The sequence below is a fragment of the Pelodiscus sinensis genome, chromosome 7 (assembly GCF_049634645.1).
Source record: "Pelodiscus sinensis isolate JC-2024 chromosome 7, ASM4963464v1, whole genome shotgun sequence".
NCBI lineage: Eukaryota > Metazoa > Chordata > Testudines > Trionychidae > Pelodiscus > Pelodiscus sinensis.
In genome coordinates, this window is record NC_134717.1 from 39,513,773 (window position 1) to 39,528,757 (window position 14,985).

General features: G+C 39.6%; 1 protein-coding gene across 3 annotated transcripts in view; it reads right to left on the bottom strand.

Moving 5' to 3' along the window:
- The window catches only part of LRP2 (LDL receptor related protein 2), a 220,123-nt gene that overhangs the window by 163,540 nt on the left and 41,598 nt on the right, over window positions 1-14,985 (bottom strand). For all 3 annotated transcript variants that reach the window (XM_075933562.1, XM_075933563.1, XM_075933560.1), the window contains exons 5-6: window positions 1,680-1,790; window positions 1,438-1,551 (exon numbers count right to left, since the gene is read on the bottom strand). In XM_075933562.1, the coding sequence (XP_075789677.1) occupies window positions 1,438-1,551; window positions 1,680-1,790 (225 nt within the window). The remainder of the gene's footprint in view (window positions 1-1,437; window positions 1,552-1,679; window positions 1,791-14,985) is intronic.

The following is a 14,985-nucleotide window of genomic DNA, read 5'->3' on the forward strand; positions in this document are numbered from 1 at the left end:
TGAAGGAACAAGAAAAACCTGAACTGATTCCAAGTGAAAAACATCAACTACTCTCAGGCTCTCTACACACTACATTGATGTATTGGAAAAAGGTATGCAATTTGCATACCTTTTTCCGATAGTTTTTTCGGAAGAGGTTTTTCCAAAATTTGGTCCGTATACACTGGACCACATTTTGGAAAGGCCTCCTCTTTTGGAAGAGCCCTTCTTCATTGTGGGAGGAGAAAGACAGGGCTTCCGAAGCGTGTGTCTGCTCTTCCGCAAAAAAAAAGTGGAAAAGCAGACGCGTTCCCTGGACGTGGCAGAGTTTACCCATAGTGTAGACATAGCCTCAGTTACAAGTGTTAGGAATAGTCAGCAAATAAATAGGGAGATCAATCATTTAGAATCATTCCTAAAGTTTTTGCTCAAGTTTTTGCACAGCTGGTAAATTTAGTACTTTTGCCATTGTGTTTATGTAGGAATTTTCTGAACAATTATTTTTAAGGTAATATGCTCCTTGAAGAAATTGAAAAGCAACAATATAAAGGCTAGAGCTGCCGCAGCGATTCACTCAACTGGCTGGACTGCACCTCATTCCCAAAGCTCTTGATCATTGGTCACAGCGCAGTAGTGACATTCATAAACACAAAATAAAGAGAATTGTGCTACACACAATAGAGTGCATCATTCCTTTCCATCCTATCAGGGCATAAAATCATTAGTATCATAGGGGCAGATGAAAAATGCTGTTGAAGGGGAGGCATGTTGGGAATAAATGGTTCTTGGTGCTGGGAATATATTAAATAGGAAAATGGAGCCTTTCATGAACCTAAAGCTGAGGTCTTTATTGCTCTTCTACAACCTTAGCCTCAGAATCCATGGGGTCATTTCTAGAGCCCACAAGAAAACCAGGTGGCAGTTTTATAGGTTTGGTGCACAAAGGAGACATATTATCCAGCCCACAAAAGAAAAGAATAAGAGACTTCCAACAACAGAACCTTCAATCAAAATTTTAACCTAAATATGTAATAATTACCTTAAATGTCACTGGGAATAATTCTAAAAAGGCCAATCAATACGTGATACAAATGCAAAAATGTCCAAACAAATTTTTAAAACACCCACCGGCATGCTCTGAACAGCCGGGACAAAAGCAAGAAGAGTTGCGCCTTTGGCTCATGTTCAGACACAGAAAATCAAAGCATGAGAACATATATCAGGAAGCAAATTCCCACCAACTCAGTACATCTAGTACACCACACACACCTATCTCATGGCAAATTCTTTTTGAAACATCGTTAACTTCCATCATTTCAGCAAAAAAATTAAAAGAACTCTTCGGATTCTGCCTGCTCCACAACAGAGCATTGCTCCTGTTTTGTGCTAACTGCTGCATTTCAAAGAAAACTAGCTCTTAATAAAACAGGCAAAAAAAGCAAAATAAAACCACCATACTGCAAGAATTTTCATCGCTCCTGTCTCCACAGTCGTCATCATGGTCACAGATAAAGGCACGGGGTATACATTCTCCATTAGCACATTGAAACTGGGTACTGACACATCCATGAGCTGAACAATATCATTTGAATGGAAAAAAGAGAAAATATTCAAATGTAATAAACAAACTCAAGTATATTCTTACAAAGAAGATATACAGTACTACAATTGTGTGGGGTTATGCTCAATGTGGTACTTACTGCAGTTAGCTTCATCAGAGGCATCTCTGCAATCTACTTTACCATCACAACGCTGGCTTGCATTAAAACATGCTCCATTTGTACAAGATAATTGTTCACATGTTGGATAACCTACAAAAAAACCCACTTCAGCCATAAGTATTAGAATATACAATATCTCTTTATGAATATATTGTTATGTATGTAGTCTGACACTTTACAGCAAGCATGGTGCTTTAGAGATAAAAGGGAATATAGAAATTGCCATACTGGAACTAGTGACCCATCTAGTTCAGTATCCTGTCTCCAGCTGTGGTCAGTACCAGATACTTCAAAAAAACATACAAAAAATGTTTCAAGAAACTAGGCAATTATGAAACAGCCTGCCCCACTCCCAGGGCCAGGTTCTTTCTCCAAGGAATTTACAGTTTTCCATGGTAATATGGAAAATGACACAATACCAAACAAAGCAACTATTTTATTTATTTTTATCTTAGTTTTGGACTTTATTGGTCTTAGTAAACTTGTTTATCTAAAAATAGAGATTTCAGCTCTCAGGTTTAGAACCTCTTATTACTCCATACACTCTGAAATTCAGAGTCTTGGGATTTTTATATGGAAGAAATATTTTGCCAGTAAATGAACTCAAGAATAATCACATTTCATTAATTTTGCACTCTGAAATTTTACACACTGAATTTCTCTTTCAATTCATTTCCTTATTATTATTTATTATAATAATAATAATAATAATAATAATAAACAGGACCACATTTTCACTCTCTCTCTCTCTCTTACTCTCAAACATGTTTTCACACAAGCAAACTGAAATTTAAAGCATGGATTATTAATTAAAAACAGAACTCACAAAAGACACAATAAATTTCACAGACAAAATACCTGTGCTTAAACACAGTGACAAAATTAGTTTTTCCATTACTGTACATTAACGCTTTTCTCCTTAAACTTGAAACACTCATCTTGGACTCATCTGGATAGACTTAAAAAACAAAAACTGGTCTGGTATCCTATACAGACTAACTCGGCTATCCCCTGGAGCTTCATCTGGATAGGTTTTACAGCTGCCTCTATTTACAAAAGTTCTAAGTTTGAGAATATAAATAGGTGTATCAAATGTCAAACACACTAGACCAAATTCAGATTGCATCTCTGCAATGTGGTAAGAACCCTAAACTCTCATTGTAATGAATGTGCTTCACAATCCCTCAGCAACTTGCAGACTGGATCACTGTATACATAAATGAAAGGGGAGGCCAGAAGACTAACCTCAATGCATAGCTGCTGTGTCCTTCTGGTTCCCATGAACCAGTTCAGTGAATGTTCCCAAAAGCTTTCTGATTGAACCCATTGTCAGAATGTTCCAGGTATAGGGTTGCCAGATGGTTTCAACAAAAATACCGGGCACAGTTGACATTACATCACAATCTACATTACATCTTATTTAGAAAATACCGGACATTTATATTTTTTCATTTATATTTCTCAATTTGTTTCCCAAACAGAAAGCTCAAATACTGGACTGTCCGGTTCAAAAACAGACACCTGGCAACCCTATCCAAGTAGGCGTGCCAATAGTCCCTTATTTTTTCAACTCTGTACAGCAAGATTGGGAGTTGCTGAATGCTGCAAAAAGTAGCAAGAAATACCCATGACAAATGTAGGTGAGTTCATCTTATTATTATTATAGTGATAATAATATCAGGAAGTGAGATGGGATAGGCATGCTAAGAAAACAGTCTCTTATTTTTGGAATACCATGTTGGCAACTCTAGTTCCAGGACATAGCCTGATTTTGGAAGGCTTGGTTAACATCTTTTAGTCCAAAATTGATTTTAGCTCAATTTCTGACACAGACTACTTCTGACCCTTGTATGGGGGACATGCTTGGGCTTGTGAGGAGTCAGAATACAGTTTCATAAACAGTAAAGATTCTGCAGTCCTAAGTGTATGGCTGTGTTCCTAGCACCTAACTTTAAGCCAAACTATGCTATTCACTGAGGCTATGTCTATACCCTAGCACTATTTTGGGATACCAGAGGTATAGCTATTCCACGTCTTTTGAGTGTGCCTGTTATTCTGAAATATAACAGGCTCACGATTCCAACATCCCTGCATACCTCATTCGGTGAGGAGTAAGCAACATTTTGGAACAGCTATTTATTTTGAAATAAGTGCTGTGTAGACAGCACCAAATTTCAAATTTCAAAATTAACTTGAAATAAGTTACACAATTTGCATAGCTTATTTTGAGCTCCGGCTGCAGTGCAGATGCACTCCCAACGACAAAAGCTTCCTCTGTCTCTGGAAACATGGAGGACTCCACCTACAGTTCTGTTGTACAGTGGAGGAAACTGTAATGGTTGGGAACACATTATCAGAGTACAGCACAAATTTTCACTCCACCTGAGCTCCACGGATGGCATTATACAACAGGCAGAACCCCATAAGGAGTGCAGGGCATTAGCTATTGTGAGGGTCTACCAGCCCTCTCTCCTTTGGTAGGGGCATGTATGGTTACCTCAGTTTCCTACTACCACCACATTATAGACAAGGAACAATTCTCCAAGCCTTAGTACCCTGTCTTATGCCTAGTTCCAAGATCCATTGTGCGGACAAGACATCGTGATCTTGCCCCAAATAACTGTTTTCATTAATGCATTTCTAATTACTAATCAATATGATTATGGGGAAAACCCCAAGTATTTAAGCTCCACCATAAGACAGAATGTACATGTGTGCATGGCATTCCTGTATCTTTGCCTTTTATTATAACACTGCCTTTTATAGTTACAGTGGAGATGAATGAGTTTTCCATTGTCTTGCAACTCATAAGGTTGGCAAGTCACTGAGATTTAATTTTTTGCCTTCTGTTAACTGTTCCCTTAAATGTTTTCATTACAATAGCAGATTTTTTCCAGCTTGGAAATTAACTTCCCTATAATTGTCAGGGCTGCTCATGATCAAGAATTTTATCGAGATCTCAGAAAGAAGCTGCTGTTTTAGAAAAATTCCCAGAAAACTTGATCTCTTAGGGTGTGTCTAGACTACATGCCTCCGTCGATGGAGGCATGTAGATTAGCCAGATCGGCAGAGGGAAATGAAGCCGCGATTAAAATAATCGCGGCTTCATTTAAATTTAAATGGCTGCCCCGCTCTGCCGATCAGCTGTTTGTCGGCAGATCGGGGCAGTCTGGACGCGACACGCCGACAAAGAAGCCTTTCTTGATCGGCACAGGTAAACCTGGTTTCACGAGGCATACCTGTGCCGATCAAAAAAGGCTTCTTTGTCGGAGCGGCGCGTCCAGACTGCCCCGATCTGCCGACAAACAGCTGATCGGCAGAGCGGGGCAGCCATTTAAATTTAAATGAAGCCACAATTATTTTAATCGCGGCTTCATTTCCCTCTGCCGATCTGGCTAATCTACATGCCTCCGTCGACGGAGGCATGTAGTCTAGACGTACCCTTACACATGATCTAAGTGTGGACTACATTAAACTTATCCTGATCCTGATGTCATTTACACCATTGTAAACTGGACCAATTTAATTAAAATTAACATGGGGAGGAAATTAGGATGTTTAACATTCAGACAATATATAATTTTGCAAAGTTTGGGAGTATTAATTAGAGACAAAAAACTAAAATATCTAACTGCAGATATTTTTTTCAAATGACAAACCCCCAAATCTGGGCTTTGCCTGGTCTGGAGCTTCAGTTCAGGTGCTGACAGAGAGAATGCCTAACTGGGCATGACACAGAAAACATTTTCCACTCTGTACTCTATAGCTAAAGAACTGAGGAAGCCAAAGTTCTTCTAGGGATAAACAGCCTCAAAGGCTAAATCTGGCTGATCAGGCCTTGCTAAGTATATAAGAATATTCCACCAATCAGATCACTCAGCTGGTGGAACAGGACAATATCTCTATGGGGGGGGGGGAAGAGTTTAGTCTGACCTAGAGAACCACTAATGGATCATTTCTGTCACCAATAAAGTACAAATATTATGTGTGTTTTACTTTAAAACTTCAAACAAAATGTTTTAAAGCATATTGATAACTGCAGTCAACAGTAAACTCTGCAGCCCGCTCCATTTCTACAACTGGAAGGGAGTCAAAACCCACAAATCTAAGGTGGGGGAAGCATTTTAAGGGAGGAGTCATTTTCATCTCACCTCCACAAAAATCCTTCTAAAGATAGTCTATGCTGTTTAGAAACCCATCACCAAACTATTGTAAATTAATGACAACCAGTTCACATTAGATTGCACCATTTTCTGCCACTAGAGAGACTGAAATTTCCCTGGAGAAGAGAAAACCTATGGAAGCATCATATGCTCTCAACTCAGGTCTTGCCCACTCTCCTCATGTTATGTCAATGTAAAGAGTTAAAAAGATGTTATCAGGTGCCATTAGCAGAGGTGTTTGGATGTCATTTAAAATATGTATTTTGCCAAGTTTGCAGGTTTTATTAATAATGTTTTATATTTTATTTTTTAATAAAGTTTGTATAAGTACTAAAATGGGAATAAGTACGATGTAATTATTTTTTCTTAATTGTATTTGTTGTGGAGATTATTTAATTAATTTTTCCCTCTTCTCAGAGCAAAAGCATGTTGTGAAAGGCCAGGTAGAGATAATAAGTTACCACTGGAGGCGCCGATCCTAACTCACACATGGAATTCCATGAATTTCATGGGTTAAAGGGCAAAGTCCCTAATCGCAGTATAGTTTTCCAGCCAATATGAAAATACGCTAGCATATTTTTTCCTACATTATAAAAGGGTCTGTACAACACAGACATGCAATGTATTCTTTTTTCCAAAATTATGAGGGGCAACCAGTCATTAGAGACTAATTCCATCAATAATACCACAACTGTTAGTTACACTGTAGAGCAGTGGTGTGTAATTTGCAGTCTACAGGCCAGTCGCAGCCTGTCAGGGTAAGCCACTGGTGGGCCACAAAACAGTTTATGTTGAGCGTCCGCAGGCAAGGCTCCCTGCAGCTCCCAGTGACAGCAGTTCCTGTCCAATGGGAACTGTGGGAAACAGAAGCCAGCATGTCCCTGTGGCCCACCACTTCATGCAACTCCCTTTGGCTGGGAACAGTGAACCATGGGCACTGGTAGCTGGGCAGGGAGGGTCTTGCCTGCAGATGCTCAACATAAACAAACTGTCTCCTGGCCCACGAGCTGCTTACCCTGACATACTGCAGGGTGTCCACCATTGCAGAAGACAGTGTCTGATGTACTTCAGGGTGCAGTAGCATTGTCTGCCTCTAACCCACCCCTGAAAGCTGCAGTACTTACAGCTAACACACACCAGTCTTTTGTCTTTGCACTAGGACTTTAAGTAGCAGAGAGAGGGAGGAGGCATGGAACAGGGAATATAAGCATCAAAGGACATATCTACACTGCACACTAAGCTTGGCTCTGTGGGACCAGGGCTTGTGAACTTCTTGCTTCCAAGTGTGTGCTTCAGCAGCCACACTGCATCCAAACCTGGGTTTACAATTGCTAGATCTTGGTGTCACAGCCAAAGTAATGTGCCCATCCTACACTGTGCAGATCGTCTGACTCAGGCCTGCAGCTTCACCTGCATCCACTGCAAAATGTTGACTAAGCCACGACAGGATTCAGCCTCCACTAGCTCACCTAACAGGGGCCTAGGACTCAAGTTCTGAGAGCTTGCTAACTCAAGTTAAACTGATTTGTGAGTACTGTAAACAGAAACGAGGCTTAGTTTCAAACCTGCCTCTGAACCTGGGGTCAGTGTGCTATGTAAAGATACCATAAGGAGTTGATTCAGAATACAGACCTCACAGCTCCCTGCAGCATCTGCTCCTGGTCCCTCACCAAAGGTGCGTCTAGGCTGCAGGTTTCTTTCAGAAAAAGATTTTCCGGAAGAGATCTTCTGATAAAGCTTCTTCCCAAAGAGAAAGTCCACACTGCCAAAGCGCATCGAAAAAGCAATCTGCTTTTTTGAAAGATAGCATCCATTCAGTGTGGACACTATCTCGCATTTAAGCTGTGATTACTCCGGGCAGAATGGGCACCTATGCTTTTTCCTCTTTCCTCTTATTTCAAAAAAATTCCCTCTTCTGCGTCCACACACACCTTTTTCCGAAAGAGCTCTTTCGGAAAAAGCATTCTTCCTCGTGGAATGAGGATTACCACTGTCGGAAAAACCCCTGCATTCTTTCAATTTTCTTTCAAAAAAACGCAATAGCAGTGTGGACATAAGTGAAATTTTTTCAGAAAAATAGCCGTTTTTCAAAAAAAAAACGCTGCAGTCTAGACACACCCCAAGTGGGAGTATTCTGAGCTGTGGCGTAGAAAGGGTTTTGAGCTTGATGGTGATGAGTGTCAGGTAGGAGGGAAAAGGGTTTGACCTGGGAGACTGTATCAAAGTCATAGCTTTTAAGTCCAGAGGTAACCAGCAGATAATGCAATCTGACAATATACTGATGGCTACAAATGTCTGAAGAGAACCATCCCCAGAACTTCCAAGTCCTGCTCCCTACAATTCTACTTTCTTAAAACTAATTGTTTGCCTCCCCAGCTCCTATTGGGAGGTTTTTCCAGATTCTTCTTCTCTGATGGTTAGAACCCTTCTACTACCTTGCAGCATAGCTTTGCTCATACCCCTTTTTTTTTCCTCATGTGCCCATTATCCTTTATCTTAAAAGGTTTACCCGTTCATGTATGTGTAGAGAGCAAACATATTCCCGTCAGGCTTCTTTCTGCTAGGCTAAACAAGACCATTTCTTCCAGCCTCTCTTCACAACATAGGGCATCTATTCCCCTAACTACTGTAGTAGCTCTTTTCTGCACTTTTTCCAGTTTGAATTCATCATTCTTTAAAATGGGTGACCAGAATTGTAGCCTAGAACACTTCTATATCTTTACTGGAAATGGCTAACCTGTCGCATCTTAGGGTCACATTGGTAACTCATCATCATCCTGTGATCCAACTCGCCCATGTCTTTCTCCTCTTCTGTTGCTTCCAACTGATGAGTCCCAGTTTGTAACAGAAATTCTTATTATTAGACCTTACGTGTATTAGACTCTATGTAGTTTTGAATTTCATTTCATCTCTGTCATTTCAGTCTACAAGGTCATCCAGATCTTCCTGTCTAATATTCTGATCCCTGTTATTTGTATTAATGACAGAGCCTAACTTTGCATCGTTAGCAAATGTAATTAGTTGACTCCTACTTTTTGTGCTATAGTCTTTAATAAAAATACTGAATCAGATTGGTCCCAAGACCAATCTTTCAGAAGCTGCACTAGTAATCTCCCGTCTAATCCAATCCTTCACCTTTCAGAACCACCCATTGCCTTCTTCCCTTTAGCCAGTTCCTTATCAGCTTTATAATTCTTGTACTAATGATAATCCCCTCCTTTTTTAATTTAATACATTGTCATTCGTGTGTGTGTTCTACAGCATATCAACCTCAATCTTTCAAACCCCTGATTCAGGCACCCAAAAATCACAAGTTAAAAATCATGAGATTTTGAAAAATATTAATGTGTAGTTCTTTACACTCTCCTGCTGGATGTGCAGACCAGCAGCATTCACATTGTCCATCTTTTCCCAAATATTAAAGGTAGACATTTTTTTTTCTTAATGAAATCTGAGATATGAGATGACCTGACTCCAGGAGCAGGGACTTGTGAGAAAAAACACCAAATAAATATGCGTGAGACTTGTGATAAAATCACGAGAGCTAGCATCACTATCTGGGTATGTTCCATGCTTTTGGATGTGGGATGTGAAAGGTTTCATAACAGACTAAAGTGATTATAAGATGTGGAAAAGGAAAGTAGGTAATAGAGGGGCTCCTCAAGATTCTTCATTATCTCTTTTTACTTTGTTTAAAACTTTCCAGGAATTTATCAGTTTTTATTACAAAAAATTAAAAACTGGTGAAAATTGGTGGGTGGGTGTCTTCCAAGATGCTTCCTTTATGTAACAGATAGCCTTACATTTACACATAAGACTAATTTATTATTAACGTAACACATCTGCCTAATGTAATGCACTAGATTTTCTTCACATGATCAATGTTTTTATGTTTTTGAGTGGTCCACAATTCATGTGAAAATCAATAAAAACAAAATAGCTTTTTAGCTTTTGAAAAATCTGGGAATTTTTCAGTGAAAAACAAAAATTAAGAGCCTTTCTTATACCCACTCAAAGCACTTCCCTGTGATCTTCCAACCATGTTGTCCCAGTTTATCACTTTCAAAATATGATCAACCATAAGACAAGGGCAGGTGGGAGAGGAAGCACCCTATCACCCGCAGCTTCCAAGCTATTTTCAGCACCAATCAGCATTGCTATTTTATTTAATTGGTGCATTTAAAAGATGGTGACAGAGGGGACACACTATCACTCTATAAACAATGTGAAAGCTATTTCTATAGCAGCAGTTAAAATGACACTATTGTGCTTCCCACCTAATATGTTTGCTCTGAGATATCAGGGATAGACAGTCGTGAGGAAAATATAACAAAGCAACAATAAAAGCTCTCAGGTGAGAGCTGTAACAGTAGCCAATGGAAGCAGCAAACACTGACTTCTGCCACATGATGGAGGAGTATAGCCTCTTGTAATCAAGTCTAAGTAGTATGAGAAGGGCCAAGAAATAAAGAGCAATCTCTTACCAATTTTACTGTATGTCACACTTTTTATCACAGGGACATTTTCCAAGCATTTTACAAACCTTCACTTATTAAAACCTCTCCAGTTAGTCAGTATGATCTCCATTTTAGGGATAGAGTAACTGGGGCAGTGGTTGAGAGGTTAAGTGATTTAACCATAACTAGGGACTTGCTGTCCAAATTGGAAGTAAGCTTGTTCTCAAATCAATCAACCTCAATGAACATGCTCTTTTGGAAGGATTCCCTTTCTTCCCTCAAAGCCCTGCACTGCAACAACCTGCCTGGCTGACAAGGCTAGATCCATCAAAGTAGCCTTTTCTTGGCCATAGCAGTCACTGAAGAGTTAAACAGAAATGACAGGTGCTCCCTCTCACATCCCAAGGGTGGGTTTGTTTGTTAGCTTGTTTCATTTTTAAATTAAGAGGTAGGAAGAAAAGGTGGAGAAATACTACACATTACCAAAATAGGAAGACAGTTCAATATCACACAGACCTTAGCTATTTATGAATAAAACACAATTTATGATCATCATTCCTGCAAAAGGTTTACATTTTCATTCTGCATTTTAAGTGTTAAGAATAAGTACTTTAAAACTGAATTAAGAGTTAGCAGTTTTCTCTAAAACAAAGTGGAAAAAGCACAGCAATGCATTTATTTCATAAGATAAGAAACCATATTATGTTTATGAAACAGAAATAGCGTTAATACACTAATTAAATGGCCTGCTGTTCATCTTAGCTTCTACATGAGCAGTTTTTACTGCTAACAGGATTAACAGCAAAGGACAATGGACTGTTGCATTTTACTACAGGTTTAATTGATAGCATTTTGCATTTGACTGATTTTTTTAAATATTGCAACTCATTCAGAAACAGACTGGGTACGTCTACCACTGGCCGCTTGAATTTGCGCAAGAGCACTGACTTTGTAATGTACAAAATCAGTGCTTCTTGCGCAAATACTTTCACGCTCCCGCTCGGGAAAAAGCCCTCTTGCGCAAGAATACTTGCGCAAGAGGGCCAGTGTAGACAGGGAAGAACTGTTTTGTGCAAAAAAGCCCCAATGGCTAAAATGGCGAACGGGGCTTTCTTCCGCAAAAGCGTGTCTAGACTGGCCACGGATGCTTTTGCGCAAAAGCACTTTTTGCGCAAAAGCATCCGTGCCAATCTAGACGCGCTTTTGCGGAAATACTTTTAACGGAAAAACTTTTCCGTTAAAAGTATTTCCACAAAATAATGCCAGCCTAGACGCAGCCACTGAGTCTTTATCTTCTTTACATTTTAAATCTGCTTACAGAAATAATTAACCAGCATAACACTACAACTTTCTGTTAGAGATCTGTCCACTAAATGTTTACATACTCTTTTTTCACTCTCATAGTGAGGAAAAAATGGCAGCAATTTCAATGAACATTTATGTCTCATCAATAAACTGTGACCATTCTATACAGATTTTTTTCATTTAAAAATGCTTTAGTACAAATTATTTGTACTAGAGGAAAATACCAAATTAATATTTCTCTTACCATTTCTTTGCATCAATTTAGATTAGAAAGGAAAATGACTGGATGGAAACAAATAGCGTTTACTATTATTAATACACCATCCACTGCTAGCAAAATATAAAATCTAATCTAATCCCTATTTAATAGTATATCAAATCAACACACGGATTTATTATGATTCATAGTCTCTGCTTATAGCCTTAGTCTTTGCAAAGAGACCTGCTCTTTGGGGATAGTCTTCTGATCCTTAACATCTTTCTGATGCTTACCTCCTCACACCACCACTACTTCTTCTCTAACTAACCCAACAATGCTATCTTTAAGGAATCAAGTCAGAGTCATCACTCATCTGGCTAAGAAGGACTGTCAACAGCAGTCCCCAGTTAGCCCAGAGTGGTTGCTGCTGAATGACATCAGGCAGTTTCTCTCCTCAGGGTTCAATGTGCAGCTCCACAAAAAATTCCAAGATCTAGTGATCCATGGAGCAATAGATTAGGGCCAAGAATGGGTCTCTTTTCCAGCAACAAAGAGAAATGCTGCTTAACAATGCAATGGACCCAATTCCAACAACTTTAAACCAAAACCTTAATTTTCTATTGATCTGACAGCATTAAACAAAAAATACAGAATATATTGTGTAATATAGTGTGTAATTTCATTTTTAAACATTGGTTTATCTACTGGTCAGTCAGTGCAAAAGATTTTGAGTTCTATTGTTCGATCTGCCACTGACTTAGGGTGTGTCTAGACTACATGCCTCCTTCGACGGAGGCATGTAGATTAGCCAGATCGGAAGAGGGAAATGAAGCCGCGATTAAAATAATCGCGGCTTCATTTAAATTTAAATGGCTGCCCCGATCTGCCGATCAGCTGTTTGTCGGCAGATCGGGGCAGTCTGGATGCGATGCGCCGACAAAGAAGCCTTTCTTCATCGACACAGGTAAACCTGGTTTCACGAGGCTTACCTGTGTCGATGAAGAAAGGCTTCTTTGTCGGCGCATCGCGTCCAGACTGCCCCGATCTGCCGACAAACAGCTGATCGGCAGATCGGGGCAGCCATTTAAATTTAAATGAAGCCGCGATTATTTTAATCGCGGCTTCATTTCCCTCTTCCGATCTGGCTAATCTACATGCCTCCGTCGAAGGAGGCATGTAGTCTAGACACACCCTTACTGTGTAATCATGGATGAGTCACAAACCCTCGCCATCCTCACTCTACACATTAACAAAATGGGTATAACATCATTCAAGTACATGACTGTTACAAAGAGGAGGGAGAAAAATTATTCTCCTTAACCTTTCAGAATAAGACAAGAAGTAATGGGTTTAAACTGCAACAAAAACTATTGAGGTTGCACACTAGGAAAAATGTTTTATCCGTGTAGTTTAGAACTGAAATAAACTGCATAGGGAAGTTGTGGAATCTTCATCACTGAGATTTTTAATGCCAGGTTGGACACTTGCCAGGGACAAGTCTACATAAAACTTAGTGCTGGCATCAGTGCAGGGGACTGGATTTGGTCATCTCTCGAGGCCTCTTCCAGTCCTACCATTCTATGATTTTATGATAATCGATTTTACAAGAAGTTTGAGAAGCTGATTATTGTTTATAAAGTGCTTTGAGATCCTTGAATAAAAAATGCTATGTAAATGCAAAGTGTTACTATCAAGTTTTTCAATTCACAGGAATGTTTATTTTTAATCATGCTTCCTTTTCAGAAAAATATTTTCCCCAAATAAATATTCTTTACATTTGCTAAACAAAAGCTAACACTATCTCTTTTCTCCTAAGCTTTTACAGGACACAAACGCCAAGCTGGGCAAGATAATTTTCCAGCAGTGGCATCTATTCCTTGATCTTGGCAGACTTTTTAGGTATTTAGAGTTGGCTGGAGGTCCATCATGTGGAACAGCTCCAAGCTGGCTGTCTGGGCTGCCTTTTATTCCAGAGTACCATTTGCTTCTAAATCACTTTCCATTTTACAGACAGCACTCATTTTTTGTCACTTGTAAGTAAGGGATAAAAGACACAGATTGTTGGCTGATTTTCCTTTATATAGCATGTACACAAGCCTTTTTCCCTGTAAATGAAGCCCTTAGTGACTTTTTATTTCTTGTTCCTCTATTAACATCCAGTGTTCTATTTTTTTTCCAAATCTGTTTCCTGAGGGTGTATTTTGTTCTTCACTGCTGTCTTCTTGATAGCAATGCCAGCAGTTAAGGATGCCAATCATCCAGGATTGGCCTGGAGTCTCCATAATTTAAGATTAATCTTTAATTAAAGATTATGTCATGTGATTAAATCTCCAGGAATACATCCAACCAAAATTGGCAACCTTAACCAGCACCTGTTTCCTGGCCTGTGAGTGTAGCTTTTTATTATTATTAGTGCTACCAGCAAGCATGCTGAAATATATCATGTTAAGCAAGTGTTAGGCACAAATGACATCACCTTGAAAAATGAAGCCTTTCTTCTGTAGCTCAGTCAGTAGTTTCTTCCATAACCATAAATTCCAAGCTTGGTCTTGGCCCTGTGTGGTCTCCATAGCTAACTTAGCTCAGTGAGTGTGGGAGATAGACTGGAAGAGCTACCGGGTCTGTCTGTGTCCAGCAGGCCCAATGAAAAATCCTCTTTATACTCATTACGACCCTGTTCTGTCTCTTCTCTGCCATTTGACACTCTGTAAAGTCCAGCGTTCAAACTGGAGGAATTCCACACTTTCCCCCCCTCACGGGGTAAGATGTCCCCAAAGAAATGAAACTGATATTGGAGAAGCATAAGTGACTATAGCAATCTGCACTTTATCCAACTCAAAGCTACTAGCTGTTCCAAAGCAGTAGGCCCCAAGTAAAGGGGAGGGAAGGGAGAGAGAATGGATACACTTTACCAGGGTCTGGTCCAACAATGGACCTGACCAGAAAGCCCATAGCTATGGCTACGTCTAGACTGCAAGCCTCTTTCGAAAGAGGCTTTTTCAAAAGATACTTTCAAAAAAGCCTCTTTCGAAAAAGAGTGTCTAGACTACAACCAGTACTTTTGAAAAAGCAAGCCACTTTTTCGAAAAAGAGCACCCAGGCAGTCTGGATGCTCTCTTTCGAAAAAGCACAGTTTGCATTACATAGCACTTTCGAAAAAA